At 34.1% G+C, this 23144-nt stretch overlaps 2 protein-coding genes across 2 annotated transcripts; one reads left to right on the top strand and one right to left on the bottom strand.

Annotated features, from left to right (window-relative positions):
* Positions 1 to 852: 852 nt before the first annotated feature.
* LOC131841305 (probable ATP-dependent RNA helicase DDX10) lies at positions 853 to 3815 on the bottom strand. Its single transcript, XM_059189629.1, has 3 exons — positions 3623 to 3815; positions 1288 to 3446; positions 853 to 1040 (listed from the first exon to the last, which is right to left on the bottom strand). The coding sequence occupies exons 1-3, from the start codon at positions 3743 to 3745 to the stop codon at positions 890 to 892; spliced, it is 2433 nt and encodes an 810-aa protein (XP_059045612.1). The 5' UTR covers positions 3746 to 3815; the 3' UTR covers positions 853 to 889.
* A 621-nt stretch (positions 3816 to 4436) lies between these two features.
* Positions 4437 to 23144, top strand: LOC131841307 (cathepsin L). Its single transcript, XM_059189631.1, has 7 exons — positions 4437 to 4564; positions 6462 to 6615; positions 9090 to 9292; positions 13156 to 13318; positions 18889 to 19094; positions 20414 to 20612; positions 21986 to 23144. The coding sequence occupies exons 2-7, from the start codon at positions 6511 to 6513 to the stop codon at positions 22145 to 22147; spliced, it is 1038 nt and encodes a 345-aa protein (XP_059045614.1). The 5' UTR covers positions 4437 to 4564; positions 6462 to 6510; the 3' UTR covers positions 22148 to 23144.

Genomic DNA, 23144 nt, shown 5'->3' with positions numbered 1-23144 from the left:
ACAGATAGCATTCCAAACAAAAGGAACTCTGAACCTACGTTAGAAATACGTTGTCACTTATAACGACTGTCTCACATATCGTGTGTATATTGTCTCATTTGAGTAGTAATTTTCTCACCTAACTGTAAGTTCTAGTTCACAATAATTATTTGATGTAATTATGCGTTTGAACTTTAATTTTAAATAATATAGGTATTAAGCTAAGAACGAAGGTTTTTAATTTAAAATTAAGATTTAAATATAATCATTCATTAATTAGTATGCAACACAAAAAATAGTTAAGTGTACACTATCTTTTACAAACGTAAATATACCGCTACGACTGCTATCGCACATAAGGTAGTCAGAAGCATTGTCACCAGCTGATGTTGTCATCACAATACTTACTGACTTATCCACATATCGCATATATATGTATATCTCTATTTGCATTCAAATACATATTTAGATACAACGTGGTAGGCGCGGCGGTATATTATTTTTAATTTGATACATGACACAAGTTTTTTTGTCGTGAGATCAAATGATCCTCCGACCTCTGGTGTAATCCACTAGGCCACGACGCTCTTCTGTTTGTAATATTGAAATAACTGATGTTTACTATATGCATATGAATACAAATACGGTACATACACCAAAATAACATTATTTACAATTTTTGTCTGTCTGTCTGTCTGTTTGTTCCGGCTAATCTCTGAAATGGCTGGACCGATTTTGACGGGACTTTTATTGGCAGGTAGGTGATGTAATAAGGATTAACTTAGCCTACTTTCATTTCAGAAAATGAATGTTAAATTCCACGCGGACGAAGTCGCGGGGAACAGCTAGTCAATTAATAAAATTCAATTCAAATCATATTTAACATATTTATTATATTAATTATAAATGTTTATGATTTAGTTCGCAGCAACTGCATAGCCAGTGCCTCTGCCTCGTGTACAGACAGTGAAGCAGATAGATCTTGCATTTTCTTTACTTTTCGAGGCGCCACACTTTCTTGTGGTATGCCTCTACTCTCCACTAATTTCCGTTTTGTTGGCCTGTAGAAAAAATATTAAATATAATGTTAAAAGTATTATTTCACTAAATAGAACAAAAAACAACAAAATAATATATTCATAATGATATGAGAATAAAATTATCATTTTGTTGAGCAATAAGCTCAGCTCAGATCACCAGCAGTTACCCACAATGGCATCTGCAGCAGATTATGTGAAAGTCATATTGAGACCTTCAGAACCAGTTTATATAAAATTTAAAAGAAAAATTAAAGTATAAAATATTAACCTATGATATTTTTCATGTTCCTCTTCAGATTGTTCACTATCAGATTGTGTGTTACTTCTATTACTATCATCATTGCTGTCTTGTTCTACATCACTCTTATTGTTTTCATCGTAAACTTTATCAGGATCAGGTAACCACGACAAATCAGGTCCATCAGATTCTGACTGTGATCCAAAATCATCCTTATCTCCTTCGTCTTCCTTCTTTTTATTTTTAAGTTTTCTTTTATTTTCCCTATGTTTTGCTTTCACCTTTTCTCTGAACCTTATTTTGTCATATTTATCCTCTTCTCTTAAAACTTCTTTTGCTTTTTCAATATCTATACCACCAACATTCTCATTAATAAATTGTTTTGCTAGTTCCGATTTGACATCCTTCTTTTCATCTCCAATTGCTTCACCTTCTTCTGTAAATTTAACTTTAGTATTTACTGTAATTTTTTTCTTCAATATTTTTTTAGCCACAGCAGCTTTAGTAATTGGTTTAGATTTCTTCTTTGATTTAATATTCTCTTCTTGTAAAGGAGTTGTTTCCACTTCTACATCAGTTTTTTTAACTTGAAGGAAATCATCCTCATCACTATCATCATTGTGAAAATCAAATTTAATTAAATCTGGCTTCTTTTTCTGCTTTGTATTGTTTTTACTTTCTTGAATTTGATCATCTATTTCTTCATCTTCAGAGTCACTTTGCTCGGATTCCTCACCCTTATTTATCATGTTTGCTTTTAATTTTTCAACCACATCATTATTTTCAGTTTCATCTGTCTGTTTATTTTCAATATTACTTTTTATGGCCCTGTGCATGAATCTTATTCTAGGGGGTACTATCAAACCAAGAGACCTGGCATATGCATCAGTATCCAAAAGTTGAACATTAAATATATCTTTATTCTTCATTAAAAAAACTGATTTTAAATAATTAACAAATGCTCTTTGAGCTGTCTGTTTCAGATCTGTGTTGTCGGAAAGCAAAGCCTCTATTTTCCTTTGTGGAGCAATGACTTTTGATGGGTCAACAGATATTTTGTTTATAGGTATTTTACTTTTTTGCAAATCTTCCACAATTTTTTCCTCATTAGGCAACAACATCAGGAGACCTTCACCTTTTCCAAATGTGCCTCGTGCAGTACGGCCTGCTCTGTGTATGTATGTATCAACATCTTCTGGACAGTCCATCTGTATGACCCAATTAACTCTTGGAAAGTCCAACCCTCTGGAAGCTAAATCTGTTGCAAAAAGTACAACATTAGATTTTCTGCAAAACTCATTGTATATTTTTTCTCTTTTCTCTTGGTGTAATGTCCCATATAGTGCTAGAAGGCTAACACCAGGTCTCAACTTACAAAACAAATCATATGTGTATTTAACTTGTTTACATGTGGCCATGAACACTAACACCTTTTGCTTCAAGTGATTCTTGATAAATGACCAAAGGATACCAATTTTTTCATCAATCTCACAAACAATATAACTCTGCTGCAGAGATTCCGGTGTCACAGTGGCTGCCTGCTCATGCGGAGCTACATATGTTGGAAAAGATAAACTGAGGCGAGCCAGATCTTTCACAGATTTTGTCTGTGTTGCAGAAAACAAAAGCGTCTGCCTCTCGGGTGGTAAATTTTCTATTATAGCATTCATGGTAGTCTCAAAACCCATGTCCAAACATCTATCGGCTTCATCCAAGACTAGAATCTGAAGGTGGCTGCAGTCAAATAGTGGATTCTCATCCATATGCTGTAGGAGGCGACCGGGAGTACAGATTAGAATGTTAATTTGATCCATTCTCTTCCTTTCAAACTTAAGATTCTGACCACCAATTATTAACCCCGCTGAGAAGTCATGCAGACTGCCAACTTTCCTCAAAGTCTCATATATCTGGTATGCCAACTCTCTGGTCGGTGATATAACTAAAGCCCCCACTCCATCTAGTCTGGTCCATTTTTTACAAAACAATATTTCTAATATTGGCACCAAGAATGCAAGGGTCTTTCCTGAACCTGTTCTAGCAGCTCCTAATATATCCTTGCCCTGCAATGCATACCCAATGGCTTCTCTCTGGATCTCTGTAGGAGTGTTGTAATTGTTATCCTTGAGACCTTTTAAAGTTTTTTGAGACAGTGGAAAATCTTTGAATGTTTTTATTTCACCTGAAACAATCTAAAAATAAACATTGCTATTTATTTTAATGCTTAAAAAATAACAATAAAATTTGTTATTGTAAATTTATTTCATAGTTCAAGATCTTATAAATACATTCATTAGTAGTTAACAAGAAGAAATATATAGAACAGTAGAGTAATAAATAATAATTCCAAATTAAAAATAATGTTTACCTTTTCATATTGCGCCTGTAAATATTGAATGGCTGCATCATCTGTATTTTTCTTTTTGGTTTTATACAATTTGAATTTATTTTTATTTCCAGATTTTTTACCGTCTTTAATATTTTGTTTCATTATTCTTATGGGTTAAAATATAAAAATTATTAACCTCAAATATGTCGACCGTGCGAAATGATTTTTTTTTCTTCACGACTTATCGACTCTGTTTTTATGCCCTGGAAACAAGCAAAGTGGCGTACAATCATAGCACAGAGTACTTATTTATTTTTATAGTGTAAGTCTTCCTAAGACAAATGGAACTGCAAAGTAAAAACTTCAGTCATGTTGCCAATACGAATTTAATTTAAGGGCTAAACTATAAGTTTTTAATACAAAATGAGTTAAATTTTGCAACAAAACCAAACCAAATTTAAATTAGTGATGGGGTTTAATTTTAATTGAATTCATTATTATTGTATCATATAGTCTATTTGTCAAATAAAATGTAGAACCCACGTCCATAATATACTCATTATATCATATATTTTTTATGTAAATAAATACACTGAATCGATTATCATTCATTCACTAATTTACCATATTCGATATATAGTAAACTTACTGTTTTTAAGCATTTATTTTCTACTAAATGTTAGAAGAAGCCTCCAAATAGGAAAAAAACACATAATGTAAAATATTAATGTAAAGAATTTTCTATATTTGTGTATTTGTACATGTGAAAGACAACCTTATTTGTCGATGTCGATAAAGCAGAAGTAAATACGAAGAGGATGCACTACCCTAGTATAAGTACATCCGGCGAAGCTAAATCCCCACACAAACAAATTATACTCGACTTCAATCGGTCGTGTGCTTTTTTAATTAAATAATATTAATTTTACTATACGCCCTTTATACACAGTGATTTCTTTCTTCTAAACTTTTATTACCCAGGTGAGTGAATTAGCTAATTTTTGGAACCTTAATATAGTTAAAAGTCAATTGTGTGTGATTTAATTAGATACAAAGGATATTATTCGGATCACATCATCTTTGCTTTGTGTCGACTCATGCAATACTTAAAGAAACACTGCGTAAAAAATCAGCAGACTGAGAACCAGTGTATCGTAAAAAATATCGTTCATAAACCGATCAATATGCATAAATAATAAAAGAAAATGACTTAGTTGATAATGTTTATATTGATTAAGAGGGTAGTAAATAACAATTGTCTCATATGTAACTGGAAATTACAAGTAAAAAAAGATGATTAATAAGACCGTTACATAAAAATAAAAATATTCAATAATTGACCCTAATTCTTAGACAATAGCTATGGTTATATTTTTTTTAATAAATTGTTTATTGAATCATCATAAATTAGTTTTTACGAATATTAATAATTATTTCTATTTAAAAAAAAATGTATCGACAGCATAATAACATTATTATTGTCTTAAGAATTAGGGTCAAGTGTTGAATATTTTTATCTTAATTGTTTATTGCATCATTTTTTTAAGGATAATAATTATTTTTACAATAAACATCAAGATTCGCAAATATAGGAGTATTTTACTTTTGTTTAACGCTTAGATTTGAATTTAATATAGCCAATAATAAGGGCCACAGATTATGAACATAAGTTTTTCAATATTATTATAGGTAGGTACACTAATAAGTAGGTATAGTGTGTATCTGCCGTGAGAGATAAGGAAAAATAGGTTTAAAATATGTAGATTCTACTTACATAGGTACACACTTGTAATACAATGGACGCTTTGGTATAATAAATACATACAACTTAACATATACCTTTTTTTTAAATAAAGTTAAAGTGTCTATAATATAAAAAAAAATCAAATTACTAGTTTTTCACTAAATTCAAATGAAAGTAATATACGGTATTTACATCAAAATATTTTTTTATCTGCCTGTTTGTTGCAAATCTCTGAAATGGTCCAATTTTGACGGGAGTTTCACTCACAGAAAACTTATAAATAAAGTTAGGCTTCTACTTTTTTTTTAATTGTCTAATTCCTCAATATCAATTTTCTATATAAACAATTACTTGGCTTCTACTTAATTATTTGAAAATTTACATATTAAAAAAAATCCACGCGGACTAAGTTCCAGGTAATTCCAGGTAAAACTGCATCGTTATATATAAATATCCGTTGCGTAGTTTGAATTTTCTATGGGTATAAACAGCGTATACAGACAAAAGCTTTTGTTACCCTCTAATAATGCCTAATCTTGTAGGTAGGAAATACTTTTAAAATTAATAAATATGTTTGGATTTCCACTACAAACATAAAAACAAATCTTTCACTCTGTTTAACGGATTCAAAAACATAATACCACTTCCTTTTATCCACTAGTGTTCAATATTAAGTAATTTACAAATTAAAAAATGAATTATTAATACGCCATGTTATAGTATCAAACTTTTGTTATAATAATTTTCAAATTTCGAATTTCGAATCATTACGTAAATAAAAAAGTAAAATATAAATTTCATGGCCAAGGAGGTTTTATATTCATACTTAATCACTTTGATTTATTTGACAGCCTCGGTGGTCTAGTGGTTTAGCACACCGCTTTCCTATCCGATGGTCGTGGGTTCGATTCCTCGCACGGTACCAACAATTGTATTCTTGAGTATGGTTGTTGGTATCCGTCTGGGTGTTTTCTATGAATAATATTTATAAAAAAAAAAAATGTATCCATGTATTTATATCAGCGCTGTGTGAATTGTCCAGAGATATTATTATTATTATTAATCACACTCTTCATAATATTAGTTACGACGTAAATTTTAATAACTAACACGTAACGTCTGCTCTTGGTACAGAGAACGCAGAGTGTCTTAACTAGTGCAGTGCAGTGCAGCAGCAGCAACAATGAGGAGTATCACGGTGGCGTTGTGCGTGGCGGTGGCGGCGCTGGCCTCCGTCGGCGCTGTCTCCTTCTTCGACCTGGTCAAGGAGGAGTGGAATGCTTACAAGGTAACTTCTAGCCATACACGCATTGTTAATGATGATGAGATGTTGATCACGTCTTCGCTGGCCGGGCACAGTGGTAGATGATGATGAGGATGAAGTCATGACGGTTAGCTTTACCGATTGTGATTCTTGACGAATAGCTACTCCGGAGTTTCCGAATAGTAGTACACGTACCCCCAGGGGTACGTGAAGTTGCATCAAGGGGTACGTGCGGCTATCAGCAAAACAAACACACACACTCACAAACTTTCACATTTATAATATTAGCGTGATTGCTACAATAAGGGGTACGCAAGTATTGAGATATATTTTGAAGTGGTACGCAGCGAAAACTATTTGGGAACCAGTGTACTACTCTATATACTCACTTTTCATTTTGTTTTTATTGATGATGATGAAATAGTAATCGCGTATACGCTGGCCGGGCACATTGGTGATGAGTATGAAATCGTGTCAGTTCATCTTAAGGAATTGAAAAAAAAAATCAATTGAATTTCTTTCTTGCTAGTTTTTCCAAATTCTATTCTATTCTATTCTCTTCAGCTATTTAACTAATCTATAATAATACATATTATAAAGCTGAAGAGTTTTTTTGTTCATTTGAATGCGCTAATCTCAGGAACTACTGGTCCGAATTGAAAAAATATTTTTGTGTTGTCCATTTGTCGAAGAAGGCTTTAAGATGTAAATACGAGCTGAGTATTTTGGAATTGAATTGAATTTGGAATGATTTCGAGGTGAGAAGAACTGACAAGTTCTTCTCACCTCGAAATCCTCTCTGATCGATCCCCCGTCCAATACAAACGGGGATATTACGACGTCCTGAGCCGAGGTTCGAACCCCTAGCGGTGCCCTCAGACTAAAGTCGTATCCGTCAGGCGGGAGTTGGCCTTCAGCCATAAGTCCTTCCGCGGGTTTGGAGTGCCATCTGCACTCGCCCCCTATCATCCGGTGAAGCTGTAAAGGCCAGCTGCGGCCAACAGCATTAGAGTAGTCCGAAAAAAAACTAAAAAAACAAAATATCACCTAGAAATTATTCCGAACTGATGATAGATTTGACATATCATAAGAGTCTGTAATAGATCTACGTGAATAAATATATTTTGAATTATTACCAATAGAAGCGAAGCATCAGTAAAAAATGTTGCAACGCAGATAGTGTTTGATAACCACGCGAAGTCGCGGGTATAGCTAGTTCTGTATATATGTGCGTATAACACCTGTTACTAATTCATATTCCACACGTGATTGTTTGAATGCGTTTCCTTCCGCGTCGCAGTGTCGTGCTCCACCACTGGGCACAGTGGAGGTGGCAGCTCGTAGTGCGGAACGTACTGATCAAGGCCATCGTAATACCGCGCACATGTCGTGTATTAGATTGTTTGTATCGATTTATGAATTTAACAAGAAATAAATGTAAGAATAAAAAAAAAAAAGCTTAAAAAATGACGCCTGCGCTGACGGTTTAACTGGCGGGGCACCAGTGAAGGATGATAAGATGAGCATGAGGTCAGGTCAGTTAGCACATCGTGACAAATCCACCAGGATCACGATGGTTTCTAGGGGGAACCGCGTGGAAGTCAACCTGACATGGTACATTGTGAGCAATGGGGTCAACAGTCTGTGCTGTAGGCAATGCTTGTAATATTTCTGTCGACACTTGAGACCCTTCCATTTACGTCTCCACTAACATAGATTTAAGTTAAGTGTAAAATCTCAGACGAAGGTTTACGACCAATGTGTGTTGCCAGTGATGACTTACGGAACAGAGACGTGGTCGCTAACTATGGGCCCCATCAACAAGCTCAGAGTCACTCAGAGGGCAATGGAGAGGGCTATGCTCGGAGTTTCTCTGCGTGATCGAATCAGAAATGAGGAGATCCGCAGAAGAACCAGAGTGACCGACATAGCCCGAAGAATTGCGACTTTGAAGTGGCAATGGGCAGGGCACATAGCTCGTAGGACAGATGGCCGTTGGGGCAGTAAAGTCCTCGAGTGGCGACCACGGACCGGAAGACGCAGCGTGGGAAGGCCTCCAGCAAGGTGGACCGACGATCTGGTCAAGATCGCGGGAAGGCATTGGATGCGAGCAGCGCAGGACCGATCGTCGTGGAGATCTTTGGGGGAGGCCTATGTCCAGCAGTGGACGTCTTCCGGGCTGCGATGATGATGATGATGATGTAAAATTATCTATTTCATATCTCATCTACGTCCCGACTCCGCGTCGACTGTACGCGTTATTGATAAGCCATGTAGCATATGTACTACCAGGGATGTTAGGGAGCTTCGTAACCGAAACCGAATCCGAAATAAAAGTGTCGGATAATATCGGATAGTAGCGGAGCCTAATTGAGACACGTTATGTAACCATTTTATTAGTTATTTGTAATTTACTTTTGAAATTGACATGGTACATTGCTAGCAATGGAGTCAACAATCCTCATTACTAACAATCCCCTGCCCTCGGCTATGTCCAGATGGAGCACAGTAAGCAGTACAGCAGCGAGGTGGAGGACAAGTTCCGGATGAAGATCTACGCGGAGAACAAGCACCGCATCGCGAAGCACAACCAGCGCTTCGAGCAGGGCCTGGTGACGTACAAACTGCGGCAGAACAAGTACGGGGACATGCTGCACCATGAGTTCGTACACACCATGAACGGGTACAACAGGACTTCTAAGTAAGTACATCAATTACATTAATTTATTTTTGTAGGTAGGGTATGCTTTAATGTTGTAAGTGAAAATCCTTGGCAAACCGAGATGGACTTTCGCGTCGCCAAGGATTTTCATTTCACCAGGCCCTTGTCCACTACACCCAGGGGCGCGCCAGGGGCCGCCCCATACGGCGCCTGTGTGCAAAACCCATCAAGCGCCTATATTTTCACAAATAATTTTAACCGAAATGAGAACTAAATTACTATAGTATTATAATGTTAAATAAATAGGTAAGCATTTGTCAAGACAAAAGTTCTGATCAAAAAGTTGTCGCTATTTACTATAATAATAATAATAATCTCAGGACAATTCACACAACGCCATCTAGACCCAAGTTAAGCTAGCTAAAGCTTGTGTTATGGGTTCTACTTACTACTTGTGTAATTGATACAAGTACATAGATTTTTTTTGTAAATACATACATATTATATATAGAAAACACCCAGACCGATACAAACAATCATACTCATGAATACAAATGTTTGTACCGTGCGAGGAATCGAACCTGCGACCATCGGTCGTAAAGCGGTGTGGTAGACCGCTAGACCACCGAGGTCGTCAAACTATATACACTATAGTTTATATTACTGAATTTAATTAATTAAAAATAGAATAGAAAATCGTTTATTCAAATAAACTTAATTTTGAGCACTTTTGAATAGTCATAACAATTTTTTTTAATCTACCGTTCGTTCGGAAATCTTTGTCATCACAAGAAGAACGAGCGAGAAACTTGCGTGTTGCTCTTTTTATAATCGTTGTAACTTTACATTTCCAATCCACAGAAGTTTCTTGCTCGTTCTTCTTGTGATGAGACAGCTATATATTTTGTTATTTGTAACATAATTAGCTATGTGGATAGTGACACATGTTGTCACATGATGACAATGTCACGTCGTAGATACCGGCTTATCTATGAACTATGACTTTACTTGTCCTATTATGATTTAACGATGACTATGTTGGTTTATGATATATTGTAATGTAACTATCTATTTATTTATTTATTTACTAGCTGACACTGCAAACATTGTTTTGACATATAAATTAAAATCGCTATTAAAAAATAGGGATTTATGGTAAAGGGGTGAAAATTTGTGATTGTTTATATTTTAACATAAAAATAAAAAAATAAATGTTAGGGTCTATACCTAACATTTATTTTTTATTTTTATAATTTTATATTTTTCCCTTATAACTTAGTTGTATGAAAAATAGATAGTAGCCTATTCTCAGACCTACTGAATGTATATATAAAATTTCATAACTAACATTGTGATACGAAAATTTTATATTTATATATATAACTTCAATGCACAAAATACCAAGGTACCCAGGCAACCACAGGTTGTGCAGAGAAACTGTAGGCGGTGCAAATGTAATGAAGAAGGAAAATAATATCTATGTTATAAATAATATACATTTCCTATATGTAAACATGCATATAGGTACATACAGTATATATAAAGCTGTAAATAAATATGAATAAAGAAAAGAAAGAAAGAACGAAAAAAGGAAAAAAGGAAAAAAGAAAGAAAGAATGAAAGAAAATTGTTTATACATAATGTAACAGCTTTCCAAACGAGCGGTAGATAAAAAAAAATAATTTTGTTATGACTATCCAAAGTGTTTAAATGAAATTTATTTGAATAAATTATTTTCTATTCTATTCTATTCTAATGAATTAGCGCTAGTTGGTAGTTCATATTCACACATTTCAACATAAAAATGTAAAGTTACAACAATTATTTAAAAGAGCAGCACATAAGTTTCTTGCTCGTTCTTGTAATGAGACAACTTATCCAATGACCCGTAATAAAAAATAAGTATAACTTCAAAATTGCTTAAATTTAAAATTAGCTGAATAAATTGACGACCTCGGTGGTCTAGCGGTCTAGCACACCGCTCTACGTCCGATCGCGTGTTCGATTCCTTGCACGGCACAAACATTTGTATTCATGAGTGTGATTGTTTGTATCGGTCTGGGTGTTTATTAAGTATAATATGTATGTATTTATGAAAAAAAATATCTATGTATATGTATCAGTTATATAAACACCCTCATTACATTATTTAAAGCTAGCTTAACTTGGGTCTAGATGGCGCTGTGTGAATTGTCCTGAGATTATTATTATTATTAAATAATTTTCTATTCAATTCTGTAAAAACTACCAAATCAAGTAAATACACACGTACTCGTGAATTTGTATTAAGCGGGTATAGAACCCGCAGCAATAAATAATAAATACAGCAGTGTGAATAGAACAACAAAAGACTTTAAATGAGCCCATAAATCGGGTACTGCACTCAATAAAATGGTGACAAATATATTTATATATTTATTATTTATTTTCTCTATTTGTGTATTGAATTGAATTAGTGCTAATTGGTAGTTTGTATTCACACGCTTAAACTTAAATTGTAAAGTAAGAATAAAATTATTTAAAAGAGCAACACACAAGTTTCTCGCTCGTTCTTCTCGTGATGAGACAGCTTACAGAATGAGCGGTAGATAAAAAAAAATGTGATGACTATTCAAAAGTGCTTCAATGTAAGTTTATTTGAATAAATTATATTTTATTCTTATTCTATTCTATTTTTAATCTATACACCTATATTTATACATACATATAAATATAATTGGAGTATCTGTTTGTAATATTGAAATAACCGTTTTTCACTACATGCATATGAATATAAATACGGTACATGCATCTGAATAAGATTTTTTACAATTTTTGTCTGTCTGGCTAATCTCTGAAATGGTTGGATCGATTTTGACGGATGACAATTTTTGTCTGTCTGTCTGTTTGTTCTGGCTAATCTCTAAAATGGTTGGACCGATTTTGACGGGAGTTTTTTTGGCAGGTAGCTGATGTAATAAGGAGTCACTTACATTTTTTATTTAAAAAAAAATGTCCAATTAACTTTTAAATTTGAAATGTAAGCAATAAATTACGTTCTCTATACATTGAAGCTAACACTTAGGTTACTTGATTTTAGAAAAAATCTGCAATTAACTTTTTGTTCCACGCGGACGAAGTCGCGAGTACAGCTAGTACAGCTAGTACCTACTAAACTCGGAACAGTTGTTCACGATGTGTATTGGTTACGTTTATTTCTTTGTGAGTCATCGCCACTCATCGCTCAACGCGGCCGCAACGTTATTTAGTACAAAAGCCGGCAGTAGTTATGTATGTATACAGCTGATGGATTGCTTTAGTCACAACACATTACATATGTTACACACTAATTTAATAAAAAGAAGTCTGATAATGACAAATATTTGTAAATATGAATACCGTTAATATTCAAATACCCTCATTACATTCTTTACGATTTTTTAATGTGTTTAAACCACTAGATGATTTATTATGATGACATTTAAATCTTTTTTCTGGCCACCGATGGTTATAAGAGAACTCTGGTTGTGACACCTGTAGGTTTAAAAACGATTACTTATTTAGAAACCATTTATAAAATCATGTTTATTATTACACAAGCTGTTCCGCGACTTCATCCGCGTTATTTTTCTAAAATAAAAGTAGCCTAAGTTACTCCTTATTAGATCAGCTACCTGCCAATATAAGCCTCAAAATCGGTTCAGCCATTTCAGAGATTAGCCAGAACAAACAGACAGACAGACAAAAGCTGTAAAAATGTTATTTTGGTGTATGTACCATATTTATATTCATATGCAAGTAAATAGTAAAAAACGGTTATTTCAATATTACAAACAGACACTCCAATTTTATTTATATGTATAGATTGTAGACTTTGTTATAATAGTGTCCGATTTATTCAACGTGGTCCTTGTTTGGTGCAGGCACAACAAGCAGCTGTTCAGTAAGGGCCGCGACACACGCGGGGCAACTTTCATCTCGCCGGCTCACGTGACCGTGCCTGAACAGGTCGACTGGCGGAAGAAGGGCGCCGTCACAGAGGTCAAGGACCAGGGCAAGTGCGGCTCCTGCTGGTCCTTCAGTACGGTCAGTACCACACTACACTATATATCTCATTAGCTCGCATTGAATCGAAAATATTTCTTTTATTTTTTAATAAAAAGTATCCTATGTTTCTTCTAATTTTAAAGACAAACTTGCTGTCCCCAAGTATCGTTTAGAAAAAGTCAATAGGTCTTTTATGGGAATAGGTATAAAATTTTACAATAAGATACCAAAGGATATATTGGAATTACCCTTAAATAAATTCAAAACATCTGTTAAATCATATCCCATCAAAAACATAAATGTGAAATGATAGCCGAGTTTAATATTATGATATATGCCTTGATTGTTGACTTCTACGACAAAAGCGATGAGATCTAAATGGGTGCCAAGTTCAATGGTATGTCCTGAAATGTATTTATAACAATATATAATATCATTTCTTCTTATAACTTAGGATAATATACTGTAGCCTAAGATCTAACTTGGCCAGTTCTCATATACCAATTATTACTTTCGATTGCTAGTTACTACTAATAATAAAATAGGAACCGACAAGTAACCATAGCACTGAGAATATTATCTGATTACACTAATAATGAGTGCGTAGCGATTTCTATGTTATCGCATACCTCTTACTTGTTATACTGTAATTATTATATAAAAGAAAAAACATCTATTAAATGTTTCTCGTCATTGTAGCAATGTCAATAAATGTAAATTTAAATGTAACCTTCACGAAGCAACATTGTGATGATTTAACTGCGTTCCGAATGAGTGGTAGAATCAAAATATGACTATTCAAAAGTGCTTGTAATGAGTTTATTTGAATAAAGATTATTTCTATTTAAAATGAAGAGTGAGTTAAATGGATATGAAGTCCACATATCAAAGTTACTCCAGTTCACGCGAATATAGTTGTATCAATTGATGGTAACAATCTGTTAACTTGATCCCCAGTTATCGGTGGGGTCGTCACGAGTTAAGAGGTCAGCTTTTGTGTTTAAATTTATCAGTCACGTCCCCATTATCAACTCGCAATATTTACACTTGTCGCCGAACAATCGTAACGGAAGATGTTATTTCATATAAAATACATCTATTTATGTATTTTAAAAATAATATAAAATACAATTATAGATTGATTGTTGTTTCACAAAAATACTTTTGTGTATGTCTTATTTTCTTTTTTTATTGGAAAATGTTTGGGCTATTGTCAGATGTTAGCCGCTTATGCACTCAAATTTTTTACATATAATTTATTTTTTCGCCCTTTTCAGTCCAGTTCACTATATAAACCCGTCAGGGACAAGAATTGAAGGATATTCTTAGGAGCGATCGTTTTTATCTCCTCAGGAAAGAGTTTAAACTTTCCAAAGGAGATATTTCGTTTATGCATGAGTGGGCTACAACCACATAGGATGTGAAGCGGCGTTTCCTCTTCAGTTTGGCAGAATCTACAGATACTTGTCATGCATAGGCCTAGTTTAGCCATATGCTTGTTTAATTTGCAGTGTCCTGTGAGGGCCCTAGTCATCATGCATATGTTGTTTTTACTCAATAGCAGTAGTCTATTGGAGTATTTGTTCGAGTAGCCCGATATTAGGTCTTTTGAATGTGTTAATCCTGGCATTTCTTGCCAGTGATTCAGTGTTTTTGGTTGGTTATTAATTTGAGACGTCCCAGTTTTAGGCAACGAGGCATACCACAGAAGGGTTCGGGGCCCAGTTGGACGGTTTTTGCCCCTAACTTTGCCAGATGGTCGGCATTCTCATTGCCTTCAATATTTGAATGCCCGAAACCCATCTCAGTATAATATTATTTTTGCTTCCTACTTCATTTAGTAGCAGGATACAGTTTCTAATAAGTTTAGAACGGATTTCGTACGAGTTAAGTGCTAGTAAATTCAAAAATCATTTATTCATGTTTTATTTTAGCCGCTTATGAACGTCAAATTTTTTACACTATAATTTTAATTTTTTCCCTATCGTCCAGTTCCGTATATAAATATAATTGAGAAGAACTGGCAAGAAAATCAATTGAATTACTTTTTAATTTAAAAGCCAGTTTATTTACAATGTATCTTTATATAGGTGTCTATGTCTAACATTAAATGAAAATCCCGTGCAACAACTATTACCATGCACGTTCGTCATTAAAGTAATCGTTTAGTGAGTAATAGACTTTTTTCAGTAATCATAAATTCAAAATACAATTATGGATGGATTGGTATTTCACAAAAATACTTTTGTGTATGTATTTTAAAATAATCCAAAATACAATTTCGAATGACACTACAATAACTGACTTTGTTCAAAGTGTCTCTGGTAAAAGAGAGTGAGATAAATAATAATATGCCTAATAAATTTATTATGCATATGCTATCTCAATAATATTATAAACACGAAAGTTTGTAAGTATGGATGGATGTTTGTTACTCTTTCATGCAAAACTACTGAGCGGATTTTGATGAAACTTACAGTAATATAGCTTATACATAAGAATAAAATATAGGCTATAATTTAAAAAGATATTATGTAAATTGGGCGATATTTAATAATATATCGCCTATAGGATGCTGACGAAGTCGCGCCGGTTAGCTAGTCATATATAAAGTACTAGCTGGCCAGGCAAACGTTGTTTTGCCTTAAAATAAAAAAAAAATAGGGGTGGACTACCCCTAACATTCAGGGGGATGAAAAATAAATGTTGGCCGATTCTCAAACCTACTCAATACGCTCACAAAATTTTATGATAATCGGTCAAGCCGTTTCGGAGGAGTATGGGAACGAAAACTGTGACACGAGAATTTTATATATATAAAGTATATAACTTACTGAGGCAGCATGTGTAATATTAGTAAGTATTATAAGAAAATCAGTGTGTAACATGTTATTCTAATGTATAAGCTATATTACTGTAAAGTTACATCAAAATCCGTTCAGTAGTTTTTGCGTGAAAGAGTAACAAACATACTCACAAACTTTCACGATTATAATATTAACAAGATGTTATACAATTACTAGCTGATTCCGCAAACGTTATTTTGCCATATAAATCAAAATAGCTATTAAAAAATAGGGGTTGATGCTAGAAGGGTGTAAATTTGGGATTGTATATCATTAAATATTGACAAAAATAAATATTAATGTTAGGGGTGGACAACCCTTATAACTTAAGGGTATGAAAAATAGATACCGATTCTCAGACCTACTGAACATGTATATAAAATTTCATGAAAATCAGTCAAGCCGTTTCGAAGGAGTAAGGTAACCAACATTGTGACACGAGAATTTCATATATACGATAAAAATATGTTTATTAATTAGATGTATAGCGTATGATTCATAACAAGTGTTTCACATAAAAATGTAGTTCTCAGATATTGAGTATATACTTTTGTTATTGCAATTTTCATTGTTTGGACATGTTTCAGGGAATTATTGACTCACGTTATAATATAACAAATATAGTTATTGTATTTATTTATTTTAATTTTATACGCAACATACATAAAGTCGAAATGATAACAAAAAACCTAAACTTAAAATTATCTACCAATTAACTATGAATTGATGTAGAAATAGAAATAGAAATAATTTTTATTCAAATAAACTCATTACAAGCAAACAAACAGCCAGACAGACAAAAATGATAAAAACTGTTATTTTTTGGTGCATGTATTTTATTAAAAGATTTTTTTTAAAATAAATGCTTATTACATCAGCTACCTGCCAATAAAACTCCCGTCAAAATCGATCCAGCCATTTCAGAGATTAGCCGGAAGAAACAGACAGACAGGCAGACAAAAATTGTAAAAAAAAATATTTTGGTGTATGTACCGTATTTATATTCATATTACAAACAGACACTCCAATTTTATTTATATGTATAGATTAAATGACCACAGAGCTATTCATAAAGTATAGAGTAAGTATAATTAATAACAAATTGTTGTCTATCGCTACAAATTCACAAGAATCTCTTTGTTCGCAGTTCCCAGTATGTTTGCTCGATAAGGAACCCAGTTATCTGTGTTTGTAAACATTCATAAGTGAACTTTGTGCTTTATCGTGCAGTATGTTATAAAATAATACTCCACAATGTGTGTTTACGTTAAATAACGGTTCTTGTTGAAACATTAATAAACAAATACTCAGAATAGAATAGAAAATCATTTATTCAAATAAACTTACATTGGAGCACTTTTGAATAATCTAATGATTATTCAAAAGTGCTCCAATGTAAGTTGTTCCGAATGAGCGGTAGATTAAAAAAAATGTTCTTTTATTTAATCTACCGCTCATTCGGAATGCTGTCTCATCACAAGAAGAACAAGCAAGAAACTTGTGTGTTGCTTTTTTAAATATTATTCTATTATTACTCATATTTACAAAACAAAAGCAATGTGCTTAAAATGTCTTTATGTAATTAAGTCCCGGATACAATTCATAGTTAATTCAGACTGGTAGAGTACCAGGGTTGGCAACCATACTTTATAATAGAAATAGAAATAATCTTTAAATTTTTTTTAAATAAACTCATTACAAGCACTTTTGAATAGTCATATTTTGATTCTACCACTCATTCGGAATGCAGATTCATCACAAGAAGAATGAGCAAGAAACTTGTGTGTTGCTCTTTTTAATAGATGTTTCTTTTATATAAATAATTACAGTATAACAAGTAAGAGGCATGCGATAATCAACATAGAAGTCGCTACGCACTCATTATTAATGTAATCAGATAATATTGTCAGTGCTATGGATTTAAAGTTTTTCTATAAAAACATTATTATAGTTAACGAATTCTTCAATTTTATAGTAAGCTTTTTTGCAAAGGAACTGTTTTATGTGACATTTAAATCTTTTTTCTGGCAGATTTATAACAGACTCTGGTATTTTATTGTAAAACCTTACGCAATTGCCATAAAACGAATTACTAACTTTAGCCAAACGACATTTAGTTAAAATCAGTTTGTTATTGTTACGTCAGCTTTTATTAGTGCAATCACTAACTCTTTTGAAACTGTCTATATACCTTCTGGCATAGATGATATTTTCATAAATGTATTGAGAAGCAACGGTGAGGATATTTGATTCCTTAAAACACTCTCGCAATGACGTATCCTATTTAATTTTTCGTAATTATACTTTATACTTTTTCATACAAATAAAGTATACAAATATACATTATTTTCAACCTTCACTGTGATGCGTAAAACAAAATAGTCATTATGGATACTTAACGATTTATAGTTACTGAACGAAATGTTTAATTATAATGTTCTATTATAATGTTTTAATGAAATTTAATGACATATTGTAATTATGATATCATTTTCAATATTTGCATACCTCTACGGGGTGCGGCATGTCGTGTACTTATATTCTATTGTAAGATCAAAATTACCATGTAGCAGGCAAATAAATAAATTATTATTATTATTATTATTAAAACGTATAATTGAAACTATCTATACCTCGAAACGTCGAGATAGGTAAATACCTTTATTTGCCATAAAATTATTCGTGTTAAGACCCGGTTAATAATTTAAATAATATTAAACACGAAAGTTTAAAATAACTATTCCATATTGTATCATCCAACAGACTGGCGCGCTAGAGGGTCAGCACTACCGTCAGACAGGTTACCTGGTGTCGCTATCGGAACAGAACCTGATCGACTGCTCCTCAGCGTACGGCAACAACGGCTGCAACGGCGGCCTCATGGACAACGCCTTCAAGTACATCAAGGACAACGGCGGCATCGACACCGAGAAGACCTACCCCTATGAGGCCATCGATGACAAGTGCCGGTTGGTACACACCACACCATATATAACTTCATCTGCGTTTCCTTTCCCCACCTTTAGCAATATTTATCATTACAGCTCCGCTCCTATTGGTCGTAGCGTAATGTTATATAGCTTAAAGCCTTCCTCGACAAATGGACTATCCAACACGGAAAGAATTTTTCAATTCGAACCAGTAGTTCCTGAGATTAGCGCGTTCAAATAAACAAACAAACTTGTAAGCTTTATAATATAATAAGGTACATCCATGTGATATGTTTGTATACAATATTAGCTATCTAAAAAGTTTTCAATAACTCTGTAATCTCAAAAATTGTGTGATATCTAAATATATATAACTCAAAGGTGACTGACATAGTGATCTATCAACGCACAGCCCAAACCACTGGACGGATCGGGCTGAAATTTGGCATGCAGCAGGTAGATGTTATGACGTAGGCATCCGCTAAGAAAAGATTTTGATTAATTCTACCCCCAAGGGGATGAAAGTTTGAATGAAACTTTGTCAATTTTAAACCGATCGGGCTGAGACTTCGCATGCATAAAGCTACTATGACGTAGCCATCCCCTAGTAAAGGATTTTGATAAATTCCACCCCTAAGGGGATAAATTAACGCGAGCGAAGCCGCGGGCAAAAGCTAGTTCAAACTAAAATGCAACATTGATCGGACTACAGTAATGCAATTGTCTGTTGGACTTAAAGCTTTGTCAGACGTAAAACGAAAAAACTGGGTATTAGGTCTAGAATATGGGAAGACATTATATTAAAAAAATACGATACGATACGATATTAAATATATAGCGGGACATACATGGAAAAGAGTAGCACAGAATCGCATTCAATGGCGAACTCTAGGGGAGGCCTATGCTGGACAGCAAGACAACTTTCAAGTAATTTATTATACGAAAATGGAAGTAACATGCCACTCAAAGTCTAAGGATTTAATAAAATAGAAATAGAAATAATCTTTATTAAAATAAACTCATTACAAGCACTTTTGAATAGTCATATTTTGATTCTACCACTCATTCCGAATGCAGATTCATCACAAGAAGAATGAGCAAGAAACTTGTGTGTTGATCTTTTGAATAGATGTTTTTTTATATAATAATTACAGTATAACAAGTAAGAGGCATGCGATAATCAACATAGAAATCGCTACGCACTCATTATTAGTGTAATAAAATGGCGCGAACCGTAGCAATGTGTTCATTAGTCCACATTACTGATAGTTCTCTTCCCCCTGAAATGGTATATTGCTAGCAATAGTGTTATTATGTCCATGTTCCCTAGTATTATAATTTGTTTGTGTGCGGTGCAGGTACAACCCGAAGAACAACGGCGCGGAGGACGTCGGCTTCGTGGACGTGCCGCAGGGCGACGAGCAGAAGCTGATGGAGGCGGTGGCCACCGTGGGCCCCGTCTCAGTCGCCATCGACGCCTCCCAGGAGAGCTTCCAGTTCTACTCCACCGGCGTCTACTACGACGACAACTGCTCCTCGGAGAACCTCGACCATGGGGTAAAGCCATCACTCTCTCTTTCTCTCTCTCTCTCTCTCTCTCTCTCTCTCTCGCTACACACTACACTATCACTGACACCTCTCATTAACACTTAAGAGCTTCCAGTTCTACTCCACCGGCGTCTACTACGACGACAACTGCTCCTCGGAGAACCTCGACCACGGGGTAAAACCATCACTCTCTTTTTCACTCTCTCTCTCTCTGGCTCTCTCTCTCTCTCTCTCTCTCTCTCCACCGGCGTCTACTACGACGACAACTATCGACCATGCGGTAAAGCCATCACTCTCTCTTTCATTCTCTCTCTCTCTCGCTCACTACACTACAATCACTGACACCTCTCATTAACACTTAAAAGTTCTTCTATTCTACCGGTTTCTACAACGACGGCAACTGCTCTTTGAAGAACCTCTACCACGGGGTAACGCCATCACCCTTTTTCTCTCTCTCGCTTACTACACTACCACTCACTAGTTTCATTACGAAAACGTAATGAAATATTAGGTGTAGTTACTGCAGGTGTAAATAATAATCCAGGATAATTAACAGTGCATCTAGTCACAAGCTAAGCAGAGCTTATATTATGGGTATATATTTATTGACTGAGCACATAGTATCATATATCATTTTTCATCAGTACATATATTAATTTTTTTAAATACATATAACATACCTACACAACATAAAATAACAAGCATATAAATATTGATTGTAATGGAGTTAAATGTCGGTTGTTGCGACTATAGAAGAGAAGAATACGAGTAGTATTCTTTTACACAAGCCAAAGAGTTCTTAACAAAAGACATTTTGGAAAGACATTCTGGGCAAGGACACCTGGCTGATTGTGTTAACACGATTTTTTTTATATTATATTCGTATATTAGCTACTCGCCCCGGCTTCGCCCGGGTGTACATGTATTATACATATAAATCTACCTCTTGAATCAGAGTGATTCTCTTAAAAAACCGCTACAAAATCCGTTGCGTAGTTTTAAAGATTTAAGCATATATAGGGACGGACAGACAGCGACAGCGACTTTGTTTTATACTATGCAGTGATTGCGTGAAATAACTCTTTTCTTCTGCACAAGCCAAAGAGTTCTTAACAAAAGACGTTTTGGAAAGACACAAGTAACCGTCCTCCAGCAACATGATTGTGTTAAGACAATTTTTATATTATATTCGTATATTACGTGAAATAAGTATTTTCTTTTGCACGAGCCAAATAGTCAAATGATATTCTGAGGAGACACTGGGCCCATAACATTCATAAGGTGGATGTGTAACATTTATGTAGCGATAACTGTTAAACATAAAATGTATTGTTATATTTTTATATCGCGTCATTAACTGTGGTGGTGACTGTTCATGGCAGGTGCTGGTGGTGGGATACGGCACAGACGAGACTGGCGGAGACTACTGGCTTGTGAAGAACTCATGGGGCCGCACGTGGGGCGAGCTTGGCTACATCAAGATGGCGCGCAACCGCAACAACCACTGCGGCATCGCCTCTTCCGCCTCCTACCCCCTCGTGTAAACTCCTACCCTTTATAGTCTCTTTTTTAACACACTTTGTTTTTTTTCTCTCGCAGACTAATTTGACAGGTGTAAACGTCAAATTTTCAAATAATGTTGCCAGCTACAGCAGTAGTGCAGTACTACTATTCTACTACTATACTGTATTCATTTTTTTATACCTGTTGGTGGTTCACGACTGCATAAATATTAGTGTTTTGTCTCTACTATTTAATTAAAAAAAAGGCGTGAGAAAATAGGACAAAACAGTTCATTAGCTTTTTTTACATGATTTATTAATTATGTAGCCCATTTTTGATTCGTCTCAGCAAAAGACATAGCTATGTGATAGGATATTGTGGTAATTTAACTAAAACAGGTAACGTTAGAAAATTTGCCAACTCGAATTTGATTAACAAATACAATTTGATATTGTTAATAATTTAAGTTATACGTGAACATTAGTTATAAGATTTGTATATTTTTATATATATTAAAATAAAACGAATGTCTGTCTTTCACTATCTACTATCATGTTACATACATGTTATATATTTTACTATACTTTCGTTTCATAATATTCTGTTTAACTCAATAACAGTATTTATCGCTTGGGTTATAAATACGATATTTGTTGACATTCCTGTTATTTCTGATTACTTCCCGCCATTTTGCGCATACATGTCGCTGTGTTCATATGTAATAACAATATAACGGCTGGTTTAGTAATAGCAAAATTAGAATATATATATGTTAGATTAGATTACATTATGAATATTAGAGCATCACTTCGTAATTGTTATATTTGCTGTCAGACATTGAATATTTTCGCCACTAAATAATTCTCGTTCAGCGTCTGTGGTAGATCTTTTTTATACTATGATTGTAATAATTTAATTTACTATTTGCTTTTGTGATCTGAAAAAGACAAATGTATATTGTTTTGTAACTTTGCAACGTGTGATATGCTTAGATAATTAGTGTATTGTAAGCTTAAGAAAATAAAGAATATTTTTATA

This window comes from Achroia grisella, unplaced genomic scaffold (assembly GCF_030625045.1).
Source record: "Achroia grisella isolate CSIRO2021 unplaced genomic scaffold, CSIRO_AGI_Agris_v1 utg1581, whole genome shotgun sequence".
Taxonomy (NCBI): Eukaryota; Metazoa; Arthropoda; class Insecta; order Lepidoptera; family Pyralidae; genus Achroia; species Achroia grisella.
Note: the sequence above shows the minus strand (reverse complement) of the source record. Positions and strands in the feature narration are given on the sequence as shown.